The sequence below is a fragment of the Macaca nemestrina genome, chromosome 12, assembly GCF_043159975.1.
Source record: "Macaca nemestrina isolate mMacNem1 chromosome 12, mMacNem.hap1, whole genome shotgun sequence".
Classification (NCBI taxonomy): domain Eukaryota; kingdom Metazoa; phylum Chordata; class Mammalia; order Primates; family Cercopithecidae; genus Macaca; species Macaca nemestrina.
The window spans coordinates 94696523-94711151 of record NC_092136.1 but is presented as its reverse complement, the minus strand read 5'-3'; the positions used below and the strand labels follow the sequence as shown (position 1 = coordinate 94711151).

General features: G+C 42.5%; 1 protein-coding gene across 8 annotated transcripts in view; it reads right to left on the bottom strand.

The window, feature by feature from the left end:
* LOC105484332 (angiomotin like 1) overlaps positions 1-14629 on the bottom strand; it is a 172596-nt gene that overhangs the window by 44471 nt on the left and 113496 nt on the right. For all 8 annotated transcript variants that reach the window (XM_071075475.1, XM_071075477.1, XM_071075478.1 and 5 more), the window contains 2 exons: positions 9075-9366; positions 679-823 (listed from right to left, as the gene is read on the bottom strand). In XM_071075475.1, coding sequence (XP_070931576.1) covers positions 679-823; positions 9075-9366 — 437 coding nt within the window. The remainder of the gene's footprint in view (positions 1-678; positions 824-9074; positions 9367-14629) is intronic.

Genomic DNA, 14629 nt, shown 5'->3' with positions numbered 1-14629 from the left:
ATGACACCCAACCCAAAAGAGTCTGTAGCAAGAGAAAAGGTGGGATCTAGCTACTGGGTACTACCAGGACATGGAGCGTTTTGACATATGAAGCAACTGAAAATGGCTTGGCTGAAGGTAAAGTAACATTTATAGGTTAACTCATTGTGCACATTGGAGATGGCCAAAATCCAACAGCAGGTGACTCCTATCTTTCAGCGAGTTTATTGTCTACTTATTTCACAGCTGTGGGGATTTTTTCCCCCAGAGGGAAAATATGGCTAGCTCTGTCTTCTATGGTCCACCTAGCAATAGTTAAGTGCTGCTTTTCAAAGCACGCTACCAAATGACAGCCCCATGTGGAAAGGGTTGTGCGTCTAACATTGATCTTTTCAAACATTCAGATTCTCACCGCCATGAATTGCGGTTGAGTACTTTTAAAGCAAGAAGGAGCCACAAACAGAATCCCTTCCTTTGACAGACTCATGCATACAGGCTGTCACTTCCAAAGCTCGATGCTGCAATATATAACCCACAAGGCAGAAGAGAACAATTCTGCTTTTTCAGCACCTCCTCCCTTCCCCAGATGGTTGAAATATACAACAGGCAGACTAGCACCTGTGGCAAAGCATTCTGGCCCCAAAGTTGTGCTTTTAGCTACACAGGTGGTTTAGGTAGAGAGAACATGAATAAACATGCCTCGGAGGTCTCTGTTGAAATCATGAAGTCTTCTAATCTCGCCTTCCAATTTGTTTCTCATTGCCTTGTCCAGTGACTCTCGCTTGGTGGTAGACTTGACCAGACTTTCATAGGCTTCCGAAATTCTCTGAAGTTCTTTTTCAAACTAAAAGAAAGAACTGGCATTAAAGTGGTACCTTTGACATTCATGCTGGTGTCCTGGTAAAACGGATTCTTAGACATTGCAGTGTGAAGGCTGTATCTTCAATGCAGTCTTTCTGCATCTGAAGTTTCATGTGTACCAAATTGTATAATCGATTTCACTCCCCCACCTGCTCTCCAAAGACTACATTAGGATCCTGTAAATTACAGGCTCACAAGTCTGGCCGAACTGTCTGATGTCACCTTGTAAAAGTCCCTCTGTACCAATATTAGAAAGGGGTAAATCTAAACATAACTTAAATCTCTTACACTTTTAATGGCAATTTATAGCTATTATGATTATTCCCAGTTAACATCAGGAAAATATTAAAGTACAAAAAAACTAAAGGACTATAATTAGAACCCAAGTTTCCAGACTCCAAGTAGAGTGCACTTTCCAGAGACACTCCTATCTGTCCCCAAAGGAACGTAAAATCCACTGGAGGAAAGGCTTCATTACCTAGTATTTTTATTCCTTTGTCTATGAAATTATCTATATGGCAGACTGCTCACGCCTGTAATCCCAGCACTTTGGGAGGCCGAGGTGGGTGGATCACCTGAGGTCAGGAGTTTGAGAACAGTCTGGCCAACATGGTGAAACCCCGCCTCTACTAAAAATACAAATATTAGCCAGGCATGGTGGTGGGTACCTGTAACCCCAGCTACTTGGGAGGCTGAGGTGGGAGGATCGCTTGAGCCTGGGAGGCGAAGGTTGCAGTGAGCAAGATCATGTTACTGCTCTACAGCCTGGGCAACAGAGTGAGATTCCATCTCACAAAAAGAAAAAAAGAAAAAAAAAGGATTAATGGACATGTACCTAATCATAAACAAATATATCACAGAATCACAGAAAACCTCTTTATATTCAGTAATTGATAGCCAAGAAATTAAAACCATTTAAAAAAATATTTCACTAAATCAAAAACTAACTGGGGAAGCCTTTAATCTATGGCACATATAAATTGATAACAAGTAGCTCTATTCTAACAGGAGTTTGATATAACAGTCTGGTTTTTATGTAGATATCAATAAATCCCATTGTATTGTTATGTAACATAAATGCAAGAGAAAGGGTAAAGACCAGGTGAGGGTGCCTGCAAACATGGACGGATGCTTGATGAGATGCTGCTAAGGTCAGAATCAAAGGCAAAACTGATGGGGTTGAAAGCACTAGCGCCCTTCACTGGGTCCCAGATCAGAGCCATGTTTTCAGTGCTTCCACAGGACAGCAATGGCACCAGGAGCCAGGGACCCACTTTTCTGAGCCCCAACTGCCCGGATCAGAAAGTCCCTGCCAAGACTCCTATAAATAATACATATCCAAACAGATATTCATTGTTTGCTTACATGTCAGGTGTTTTTCCAGATGCTAAGGATACAGAAATAAGGAAGGCAATTCCTGGTCTTTAGGAGCTAAGAGTCTTAAGTTGGCCTGTAAATATTTCAGAGAAATGGTAGTCCAGGGATGAGGGCAAGGTAGAAGTGGCAGGAGGTAGGGCCAAAAGGAAGGACTTTAAATTATGGGCAGGGGAGGCTTAGTGGGGGTGAGAGGTACTGGAGAAGGAAGATTCTAACTCTGATCTCATCCAAGTTCTCATAGAGACAAAACTAACAGATGGGGTTGGAGGGTGGGGGTTTGTGGGAGAGGAGGTAGAAGAGATATCCAGGTAAAAAGCTTATGTAAATAGCTCAATGACAGATGACAAGGGCCTGAACTATGACACTAAAAGGGCAAATTCCAAAGACACTAATGAGTAGAATCAGCAGGTTTTGGTGACTGGGTGCAGACAGTAAGGAAGAAAGCAAGCAAGTACAACATAAACATTCACAGCTTAGAAGATGGGGTAAGGAGACTTAACCAAGATAAATGATTATAAGAGAACCAAGCTCACTAAAGAAAGAAAACCAGTCTGGGTTTGGAGATACCATGTTTGAGGAACCTGATGCACATATTGGCGAAGATTTCCAGTTAGGAGGTGAACATACAAGCCTAAAAGCCAGGAGAGTGGCTGCGGTGTCCTCAATGTACAGATGACAGATGACATCAGAAAGCAGAGACCACTCAGGGAGATAAACAGAAGATTAGAGGGCCAAAAAAGCATTCACGCCAAAGGAGGGGAGGGGCACCAGGGAAAAAGACTGAAGCTAGTGGACCCGTAGGAGCCTAGAAGCCAAAAACTTAAAAAAATGAGAGATACTGTGGTCAGCACCCTCAGAGGTTACAGAGCAGCCAGGATATGGCTGAGAAGAGGCTGATGAATAGGCTGGAGGGCACCAGGGCTTCTGCTTAGCAGCAGCTAACTAGAGCTGAGCTGAGAAAACCAAGGATCCTTTCAGTACCACCTTATGTTCCCAAAGGCCTCCTTATACCAGAGTTGGTTCTTCCCTGGTCCCCTCATTTCCACAAGGCCTTTCTGATTCGTCCACAGATATCATGAACCGCTGGTAATGCAGCAGCACAGAGGACAGTATGTCCTAAATCCTGTTCATAGCCTTACCATGAATTATGATCCTGTCTTCAAATTTTATTTACCAAAGAGATGGCTCCCAGACACACTCACACTTCTTTGCTGATTTTATCTATAAAAGGTGGCCTTTGCTTTCAGACAGCCGGGCATGTCACAGGAACAGTCCCCATCAAGACCAAAGGGTATCTTCAAGTCACCAGGGAAGCTGAGAGTACCACACACTCTTGAGGCATCCACCATGAGTGGTGTTCGGGCTTCCAGCCCAGAACAACTAGCGGTGCTTCCTTAACTACACCCACAGGGACCCTTCCCTTGGTCTGATTTTATAGTATTTTTGACCTGTTGTATTTCCCTCATTGGAATTCTAATCTGCATCTATACTTTGCGGCTCTGATTCGACTGCTAACTCCTTGAGGGTAGAATAGCTCTTACTGTCCTAGAACTATGCCTTGCCCATAACAAAATACTGACTAATTAATCTTTAAATGTGTAACTTCTACAGACAGACTTGGACGCTGAATCATGCATTCTTTCCTTTTACTCAAAGAACTTCCCTCTGCATACTGTCAAAGGAAACTTCAAGATCCCTACCACGATATAGTTTACTATCTCAAATCCTAAAACAATCAAGACCTGACATATGGTTATGTGCTTAGAAGGGATCTAGAGAAAAAAAACAAGGGTCTTAGTTCAGAACAAGGTAACTCCTATGAGAACTGATAGCTGTAATGGTAGAGAAAGACTAATCTCCTTCAGTGCGTGCTATGGATATGGTTTGTCCCCACCAAAACTCATGTTGAAATTTGACCCCCCGTGTGGTGACACTGGGAGGTGGGACCTAGTGGGAAGTGTCTGGGTCATGGGTGTGGGTCCCTCATGAATGGCTTGGTGCCTTTCTCGCAGCAGTGAGATTAGATTGGATTTTGCAGGAATAGATTAGTCCCCACGACAGCAGGTTGTTATGAGGAAGGACGCGCTCTTCAAGTTTTGCCTCTTTATACATGTCTGCTTCCCCTTTGACCTTCTGCCATGTTGTGACACAGCATAAAAGCCCTTGCTGGAAGCCAAGAAGATACCAGCATCATGCTTTTCAAACTTCCCAGCCTGCAGAATCATGAGCTAAATAAATCACTCCTCTTTATAAATTACCCAGTCTCAGATACTCAGTTATAACAACACAAAAGGGAATAAAAAAGTATGGTTGCAGAGGACAGAGTTATGAGTAAATATAGGAAGTTAAATATATGCAGGGTTTTTTGGTTTTTGTTTTTTTGACAGTCTCACTCCATCACCTAGGCTGGAGTGCAGTGACACAATCTCGGCTCACTGCAAACTCCACCTCCTGGGTTCAAGTGATTCTCATGCCTCAGCCTCCAGGGCAGCTGGAATTACAGGGGGGCATCACCATGGCTGGCTAATTTTTGTATTTTCTTTTTTTTTTTTTTTTTTTTAGTAGAGATGGGGTTTCACCATGTTAGCCAGGCTGGTCTCGAATTCCTGATCTCAAATGATCCACCTGCCTTGGACTCCCACAGTGCTGGGATTACAGGCATGAGCCACCACACCCGGCTGAGATGCAGATTTTGACTCAACATAAAGAAGTATTTCCTAACTACATTTTCCAGAAGTGTAGTATACCCATTAGTGAGCTTCTGTTCTCTGGAAGCATTCAAGTAAAAGATGAACACCTCCTTTTAGAGAATGACACAAGGATTACTAAGGAATGGGAAATTGAAGTAGACTCATTTCAAGAATTTTAAGACTGAAGCTTTTTATTTCTGACTGTACACTCCTTCAGAGTAAAACCACACCTTCTTCTATTTCTCCATGTTCAGAACATCTTAAGCACCCTCTGATATTTGTTAAAGATATAGGAGGGTTAGATAGGCTGGTTTGACACAAAAACTATCCAGACCAGCTCAGACTCTGAGTACAGTGCAGGAGGGGAATCCTGGTTTACCTTCCCAGCTCTCATTCTCCTTTTTGGCCTAGGTGTCAGGGAGCTCTTAGGCCAGGCCGTAAGAATCCCTGCAATCACAGAAATACGCTCGATGTCCCAGAGACAGAACTACAAGCAGAGCAGAAAATAAGCAAATGGACAGAGAAGGCCCTGAGAAAATCTCAGCCATTCCAAGCTCCAGATACTGGTTTTTTCCCTGAGCACCTTCACGTGCAACACTGAGGGATGCGCAGGACCGAAGAAAGGCATGCTGTGCAAGCCACGGACTGACCAATCAAAGCCACCTTTGTTTCACTCACAAAAGAGGGTCTTCACTAAAGCAAGCCTGGGGTAACTTAACGCTTGGCCCTCTCCCATCAAATGCCCGTCTATTCCCTGATGGCTTTCGAGGCCAACCCACTCAACAGCCCACAATCCGGCCCTGGTAGAGACTCCATCGTTAATTAAGTTTCAGAGAAACTGGGAGGCAAAAAATGCAAAAAACATAACCAAAAGGAAAGACTGAAAACAACAGCTCTTTCTGGGGGTCCTTGACCATCATTCCAACATTAACAGTGATAATCACTACCTTGTGCCTCTTTGGAAATAGGGTCTTCATATCTAGGCTGGGATTTGACAGTCTCTGAATTTAATCACTCTCTTCTGCTGTGTTCCTGGCACAGTATGCATAGGCTAAACTCTGCAATTAAAAATTCATCTATTTTTAGTTCTGCCCTTACAATGCATCTCTGCAAGGGCCAAAACATTCTCAATGCTGCGAGGAACTCAGATGGGATCAAACTGTGGGCATAGCGGGGTCATATCCTACAACATCGTGCAGCAGGCCTACCCAAAACAGGGGTCACATCCATGCCAGGAGAACTGGCAGCTACCATCCCTGAGAAGCAAAGCTGTCATCTCATCTGACCACCCCCTCTCCAGACCTAAGGCTCAGGCAGCTGCTAAGAACGCTGAGTGACAAAGCTGGGGATGAGGGAGGATCTGGGACTAGGGTGACCTTAGGAACGCAAGGCCTAATACGCCACGAAGTTCATGCAACTCTTGTGTCTCTTGATCCTTGTTGTAAAGAACAGCAGTCCAACTTGTGATAAACATGGCAAGTATCCATCAAAATCTGAGGTTTTGAATCGATAATTCCGGTTTTACATATGACAGATTAATGTAGTACAGTAAGTCCTCATGTAACATCATTGACAGGTTCTTGGAAACTGCAACTTCAAGTAAAATGACACATAGCAGGCCCCCAAATAACATCAGTGTTTTCAACTTCATTTCATTGTGATGTTGATGAGGAAAAAATTGGCTTTGCTTAAAACTGTAGTTTCCAAGAACCTATTGATGTTATTAAGTGAGGACTTACTGTACTTGTAGAACAACTTATAACATTCAAGGGACTGAAAAAGTTTTGGGTTCACGAAGGGACACAGCTTTTGATTTGTCTCCTCTTCCAGAAGTCATCAAAGTCCTTTTGGCCACAACTTTTAAGAACCATCCTTGGTGCAGGAATATTGAGACAGTGGGAGATTAAATCATTTTAGTTTTCAAAATGGAAATGTGCATCAAAATCAAGAAAGAGATGTACGTTATAGGCCAATAAAATGTACATGTTTAATACCAGCACTTTGGGAGGCTGAGGTGGGCGGATTACGAGGTCAGGAGATCAAGACCATCCTGGCCAACATGGTGAAACCCCATCTCTACTAAAATACAAAAAAAAAAAAAAAAATTAGCCAGGCATGGTGGTGCGCGCCTGTAGTCCCAGCTACTTGGGAGGCTGAGGCAGAAGAATCGCTTGAACCCGGGAGGCAGAGATTGCAGTGAGCCGAGATCACGCCACTGCACTCCAGCCTGGCAACAGAGTGAGACTCCATCCCAAAAAAAAAAAAAAAAAAAAAGTACATGTTAATAAAAAGGCAATGAAAAATAACAAGACCTCCAATTTCTGCACCATTTGTGTAACTCTTCAGAAACAGCCATGGGAAAAACCCCAGCACCAAACTCGGCCTTCAAGTGGGTCTGTATAGCTTCTGGACATGTCTGCCTTGGAGCTTTATTAGGAGAGAATAAAGAGATGTTTGTTTCCCAAGAAGTGCTGAGTCTGCACTTCCCAATTTTCAGATCATACTAAAAGGAAGCTGCCCAAAAATGTCAGAGGCAAGCTTGGGCCTGTACAGTGTCTTATAGGCTTAAGGCTGAGACAACACACCTATTTCCCAACTTCTAAGGGTGCAAGAGGGGGTGGGAGTGAGGCCACAATCTTTAGGCGGCCCCTGTTTGTTTCTGCCTCTCATTTTTCCCCTCCAATAAAGGCAGCCAAAGCTCCCTCAGCCAAGTCTGGTCTTGACTCCAGGGAGCTCCAGACCTTTTCAGTGGAAGCTCTGCACAAACGTGCTGGGACAAATTGTCTGTAAACATATGCACCATCAAATCCACTGCTCCCTGACAGCCCTCAGGAAGCAAGCAGAGCCTACTACTCTCAAACTCTTGACCAGCAAAATGACCAGCTTGACCTGTGAAATCAGCACTAACTCATGAACACTAAATGGGCCAGCTGGAGCATTAACTGTCACATAGAGCCAAAGTGACAATGTTCTTGTAGTCGGGTGGGGTTTATACTCCTATACTTTAACTTTACAGAAGCTCTTTATTGCCAAGGGAAGAGCCCGTACTTACTCTTAGAGGATCACTACTACTACACATGCCTCCTCACCCCTAGAAAGGAAATTCAAGTGCTCTATGGCTGTCCTGCCCTAAAACATCCTATTACCTTTACCCAACCCCCTTGCATCCTACCTGCAGCACATCAGATGCTGACTTGAGGGTCATCATGAAATCACTGCCCAGCAACAGCTTGTTCTTGCTGGACGTTCCCCTATTTACTTTGGCTCTCAGCATAAATCTCTAAGAATAATGGCTACCATACATTTAAATATTCCAACAGTAACTACACAGGCTGGAATTCCTCAGCATCTCCCCACCTGGTAAGTCACAAACATGCAGAAAGCACACAATAACTTGTACTCTTGACCCTCTCATGTTGAGGCAAGACTGCTTTTTGCAAAGACCAGCTAATGAAATGAACATGACAACACAAGGTTCCTGTCTGAGATTCCTAAATGTAAAGGAAAATTTGGTATGTCTCACTTCATTTCTCTGTGGTTTTACTTATTTTTTATTTTTGAGACAGGGTCTCACTCTGTCACCCAGGCTGGAGTGCAGTGGAGCGATCTCAACTCACTGCAACCTATGCCGCCCCAGCTCACGTGATCTCCCGAGTAGCTGAGATTACAAGGCATGGGCCACCATGACTGGCTAATTTTTGTAGAGACCGGGTCTTGGCATGTTGCCCAGGCTGGTCTCAAACTCCTGGGCTCAAGCGATCCACCTGCCTCAGCCTCACAAAGTGCTGGGATTACAGGCATGGACCACCGCACCCGGCCTCTTCCGTGTTATTTACTCTCCGTGTTCCCTCTTCTACATTTGTCCAGGTGGGGTAATCCTACTTAGCCTCAGAGTCTCTGGTCAAGAGCCACCTCTGCTGTTCCTACAGTAGACCCTTCACACTCTTACTGAGGGTGTTAGCATATGCAACTCTCTCCCCTTTTTGGAATGTAAGCTCCTCCAAGGTCGGAACTGGGTCATATTTATTTTCATCTCCCTAAAACCTTGCAAAGGGTCTAGTATAAAAAGGGATCCAGTGCAATGTTGGCAAGTCAGTCAGTGCATCAACTCCCCATGACCAGGTAAAGAATTTTGTCTCCCTCCCATTCCCCAGGGAAGTCACGTACCTTGTGGAGCTTGTCGGCATTGTCATAGTAACCCTGAAGTTCCTGGTGAAGCACCCGGTTCTCCTCTGTTAATATTTCCACCATTTGCTGAGCTCGCTCCACAATCGCAAAGGCATCTGGACCGAGCTGCTGGCTGGGGGAGGCAGCGGGCGGGGGCTGTGGAGCGCCCAGGGCCATCGGGAGTGGAAGCGGCAGGGAGACAGAGTGCAGCGGCCCGCTGGCGGAGGAGGTCTGGGAGGACATGGGGCTGTGCTGCTGCATGGTTGACGGGAACGGAAGTTGGCACGGGCGGCTGCAAGGCAATGGAAGGCAGCAGTTAGAGCCCGGGGAAATGGTGGGAGCAGGAAGGAAGCCCCAACAATACTGGCACTGTTGATGGTTTCCACGGTCAGAAGCCATCAGTGCACTTCCCAGTGGGAGGTATTCACTGTGCTCCCATCTCAATCATTCCGGCTATTGGGGAAACAGCAACCAAGACAGACCAGGTCCCTGCTCTCAGACGTTTACATGCTAGGGAGAGAGACAGGCAAGCCACCCAACAAGAAAGCCAAGTATCAAAACTTAACAATTACTCTCCAAAGATAAGGTGGAGTGATGTGGCAGGGAATGACCCCATGGCTACTTCCTACTGAGAGGGCAGAGAAGGAGTCTCTGAGAGGGGTGGTTTGAGATGAAGTCACACTGACAGACAAGAACCAGTGGGTTGGACGGAGCGGGTAAAGAAGTGGGGAAAAGGAGTATTCTAGGTAGGAGATGTCAGCTAGCACAGTGGTCCCCAACCACTGGGCCATGGACCAGTACCCATCTGTGGCCTATTAGGGACTGGGCCACATAGCAGGAGGTGAGAAGCAGGTGAGTGAGCAAAGTTTCATCTGTATTTACAGCCGCTCCCCATGGTTCACATTACTGCCTAAGCTCTACCTTCTGTCAGATCAGCAGTGGCATTAGATTCTCATAGGAGCGTGAACCCTATTGTGAATTGTGCATGCAGGAGATCTAGGTTGTTTTTTCCTTATAATAATCTAATGCCTGATAGCCTGTCACTGTTTCCCATCAACCCAGATGGGATGATCTAGTTGCAAGAAAACAAGCTCAGGGCTCCTACTGATTCTACATTATGGTGAGTTGCATAATTATTTCATTATATATGACAATGTAATAATAATAGAAACAAAGTGCACAATAAATGTGATGTGTCTGAATCATCCTAAAACTACTCCAACCTCACGATTGTCTGCGGAAAAACTGTCTTCCACAAAACAGGTCCCTGGTGCCAAAAAGGTTGGAAATGCTGAGCTAGCGCACAGGGCCTGAGGCAGGAATTAGCACTGGCACAAGCAAGAAGTATGAAGCACTGCCAGCAAGTAGCAGTGCAAGATAAGACTAGAGTGATGGGCAGGTGCCATGGCCAGACTTTACCTTGGAGTGTACAGAGGCCAGGGGAGGCACTGCCTCTCCTGTGGTGTGCACAGAATGCAGTGCATGGTGGCAGGAACACACGTATGGAGTCCAATGAGGCCCAGGTGTGGCCTAGGTGAGAACTGAGGAGAGCTCAGAGTAGTGGCAGAAGAGAAACACTCAGAGATTGGGATTTGTTTTGTATATATCATGGATGGGGAGAAGGGAAGTTGGGAAAATTAAAAATTACTACTGGATTTGGGGCACTACACAAATTGATAGGGGCACCATTTAATGAAATGAGAAGTCTTGGGGAGAAACTGATTTGTTCTGCTGAGGTGAGGAAGGTCTAGAGCTCAAGAGTCTAATTTTAGCCATGTTAAAAAGAACACATAAGGGTGTCTCTTCATGGCTCAAATACCTGGTATTAGTTCCTATCTTTGAGATCATGAATTTCCATCCCCGTCCCCATTCCTAACAATTCCATCCTAACTATTCAGTTAACCTGCTTCCTAAGAATCACTGTATTTTCTTTCAACCTAAGCCAAGGGCTCCTAACAACATTTAGAAGTATAAAGGGTATGAACCAAAAAGTATCTGAGACAGATCTCAATCAATTTAGAAAAGATTATTTTGCAAGGTTAAGAATGTGCCCATGACACAGCCTCAGGAAATTATGACCACATCTGCCCAAGGTGGTCTGGGTACAGCTTGGTTTCAAACACGTTAGGGAGACAGGAGAGACATGAGACGTCAATCAGTATGTGTAAGATGAACATTGATTTGGTCTGGAAAGGCTGGACAACTCCAAGTAGGGGAAGGGGCTTCCAGGTCATAGGTAGATAAAGAGACAACTGGTTGCATTATTTTGAGTCTCTGATTAGCTTTTCACTGAATACACAATTTACATGTGAGAAGAGGATAAAAGAAAAGTCATTTACACCTTAGTCTGGCTTAGTGAAACAACAGGGCAGAGGAACTAATAACATATGCATTTGTCTCAGGTGAGCAGAGGGATGGCTTTGAGTTGTGTCTGTCCTATGTCCACAAGGAATTTCCTTGTGGGCAAATTGTGAGGCAGGTATGTGGCTTTTTTAATCTTTGTAGCTATCTTATTTAAAAATAAAATGTGAGGCAGGTTTGCCTGATGCAGTTCCCAGCTTGACTTTTCCCTTTGGCTTTGTGATTTTGGGGTTCTGAGATTTATTTTGCTTTCACATCTTTCAGAAAAAGCATTTTATAAGAACATGAATGAGCCTCTGGTCTCAGGTTTTATCTGCTCTCTCATGGCTAGGACAGTTTACTCCTAGAAAGGTAGGTGCCAGGTTATTAGGAAAGATCATTTTTAGTAGGTTGTAAAATCTCATATCCTATGAAGAGAAAACAGGATGAGGAAGAGAAAAAAACAAACAAAAAAGATGAAGAAGAATCCTGGAAAATTGATATAGGCCATGTTACTCTGAAGTCCATACATCAATAGGCAGGTATGAAAGTGGTTTACGTATGTAAATAACTTGCTGTTATTTTCTTCTGAAGCTTACATTGTCTAGCTTCAGTTTGCAAGGCTTTAAGAAAGCACAGCTTCATATTCAGGGATTTTAAATCAAGAAAAAAATGGAGGGAAAATAGGACAGGAAAGAAAGAAAGAAAAAAAAACAATTAAAAACATTACTTTGGAGACGTGTAGCCAGGAAAAATTTTAGAATTCAGTCCAAACTATAGAAAATAATAAAAATGGAAAAACATTAGATAAGACTAGAATCTAATAACAAGTGTAGTCCAGTTTATTTTGAAACATAATTTTTCTCTCTCCAGTCCTCATTTTCATTAAAGATAAATCACAAGACAAATTTATGTGTAAAATAAGTGTTGGTCTTACTATACTTGGCCTGAGTATTTGCATAAAGTCAGCAAAAAAAAAAAAAATTGCCATATAGGCTCTTTTCTTTTTAATTGGCTTTACTGGAACTTTATTTCACAAGGAATCTCAGATTAGACTTACATGCTTTGAGCCCAGCCTGTGCCTGCAAATACCTGTATTGGGTGAATTCCTCACCTCAAGGGCCCAAGAAAACAGGGCTCCTGGGTCTGTCAGAAAGTGACATTCTTTACCTACTGCAGGTCAGGAACCTATACAGGGACTGTGTAGACAAAGTATAAGTCCAGCTTTCCCAAAGGGTTTTATTTGGCTCTACAAGTCAACCTCCATTCCTTAAAGCAATCTGGTTATATCTAAAAGCATGCCATTCCAATGAAAGCCCTGGTAAAATAACCAACGTCTCCAATTGTGTCCTATTACAAAGAAAAAGATTCTTATTGAACTTATGCAACTAACTATACTGCTATAAATTAAATACACTTGCAAATAGTTTTCAAATTCTGGAGAAATCAGGTAGAGAGATATATGCTTCAGATTTTGCTCACAGGAGTGTAGCTGACCCAATTATTAAAAGCTATAAATAGCTCAAAGAAAAAGGGTTTTCTGGATGCAGAAACAAAAGAACTAGCAACATTTCAAACAAAGTCATAAAAAAATTATTGCAGTCTTTCATTAGTCTATGTAATTAACTCATGTTCTGCTTGATGTTTATGAACACATTAGCTTTCTATGGAAGTCTTGCAAGTTTTTCCTCTATTCTAGTGTCACAGTCTCCAAAGTCATCAGAAACCTGCATTCAAGAACAACTGTCAGAGTCCTATAGCTGACTATAAAAAACACCTTTTGAAAAGAATAAAAGTGAAACAACTAGATGAGGAAAGTCATGGTTAAAGACACAAATGACAAGGAAACTGGATTATTTCTGTGGCATACAATTTTAGATCAGAATCACCATTACTACTAATAACATTTACTAACACATATTAGAATCACAGGAATCTCATACAATTCTGGAACACATACTAATAACACATTTATATAAATATAATCCAAAGAAGGTTAAACCCCATTTCATCTTTGACACTACTTCCTGTATGATTTTATTACATCAAATAAGCTGAATATGTCTCTTTTGGACTTCAAGGGATCTAATATCAAAAGATTAATGAGGACTAAGGTTAAAATTTGATTTTGGAAGTCTGTCAAATATAAAAAGTTTAGAACACTTCATATCACAAAATAGGATCACAAGTTGTTGTAAAATAAGCCAATCATTTAGCCAAAGTGATAACTCAATGATTTAAAAAAAAAAAAAAAGCAAAAACCTTTACTGAGAGAGATTTAACTTCCCAAACAACAAGCCCTAATAAAGACAGCATGAGGCCAATTAAATGTATCTTTTAAAATTCTGTAAGTAAATTTATTAAATTTTAATTATCTTGACCATAAGATATAATTTCCATAAACCTTTTTATAACTTTTATAACCTTTTATTAAGGAGTGAGTTAATGCTCCAAAAAAATCATGTTAATCTGACACAGGGGCTCATAGGCTGGTCTTGCATCAGTGTCATTTGGTATTAATGGTTAATTTATAGAGAAACTGAACTAATTTTCTCTCTCAACATTGGCCCTTACAATCCCATGCCCACCTCTTCCACAATAGTCTATGGGTCTTGAGGAGTTGGATAGTTTTAATTTCTGGCCCTGTGTCTTACAAACACAGTTTATTTTGGTTGGCATCTTCTACCGGATCTGAAGATGAGGTTTTAACTGCTGTCAGGGTTTAAGACTGAAGAGGACTTGGTGTCCTGTTTAGACCCAGAAGTCAAAGCTCTGTAACTTAATGACACAAGGACTTTAAAAGCAAAATACAGAGAGTTATATGAATGTGATAACTTTAACTTGAAAAAATTTTTAATCTCAGTTTTTTCTAAGCAAACCAAAACTTAATAACAATGGTATAGGAATTATTTCAATAAAACATAAAATGTGTTTGTTAGGCCAGTTACAAAACGACAAAAGAAAAGATCTTCTGCAGTGCCACTGCTATTCCCTGTGGGGTGTCCATTTAATATCAATAACCTGAAAGTCAAACTAATAAAAAGGGTATTTCAATTAGACATAGAAAGAGTGTTTCTTAGGTAACAAGTGAAAAATTTTAGATTCAGAGAACCATCTAAAGCGAAGAGCACAGACTGATACACTGGAGAAGACATTTCCTTTAGGCCTTTAGGATAAAACATTTTTAGCATGAGGCCACAACAAACAAACAGCAC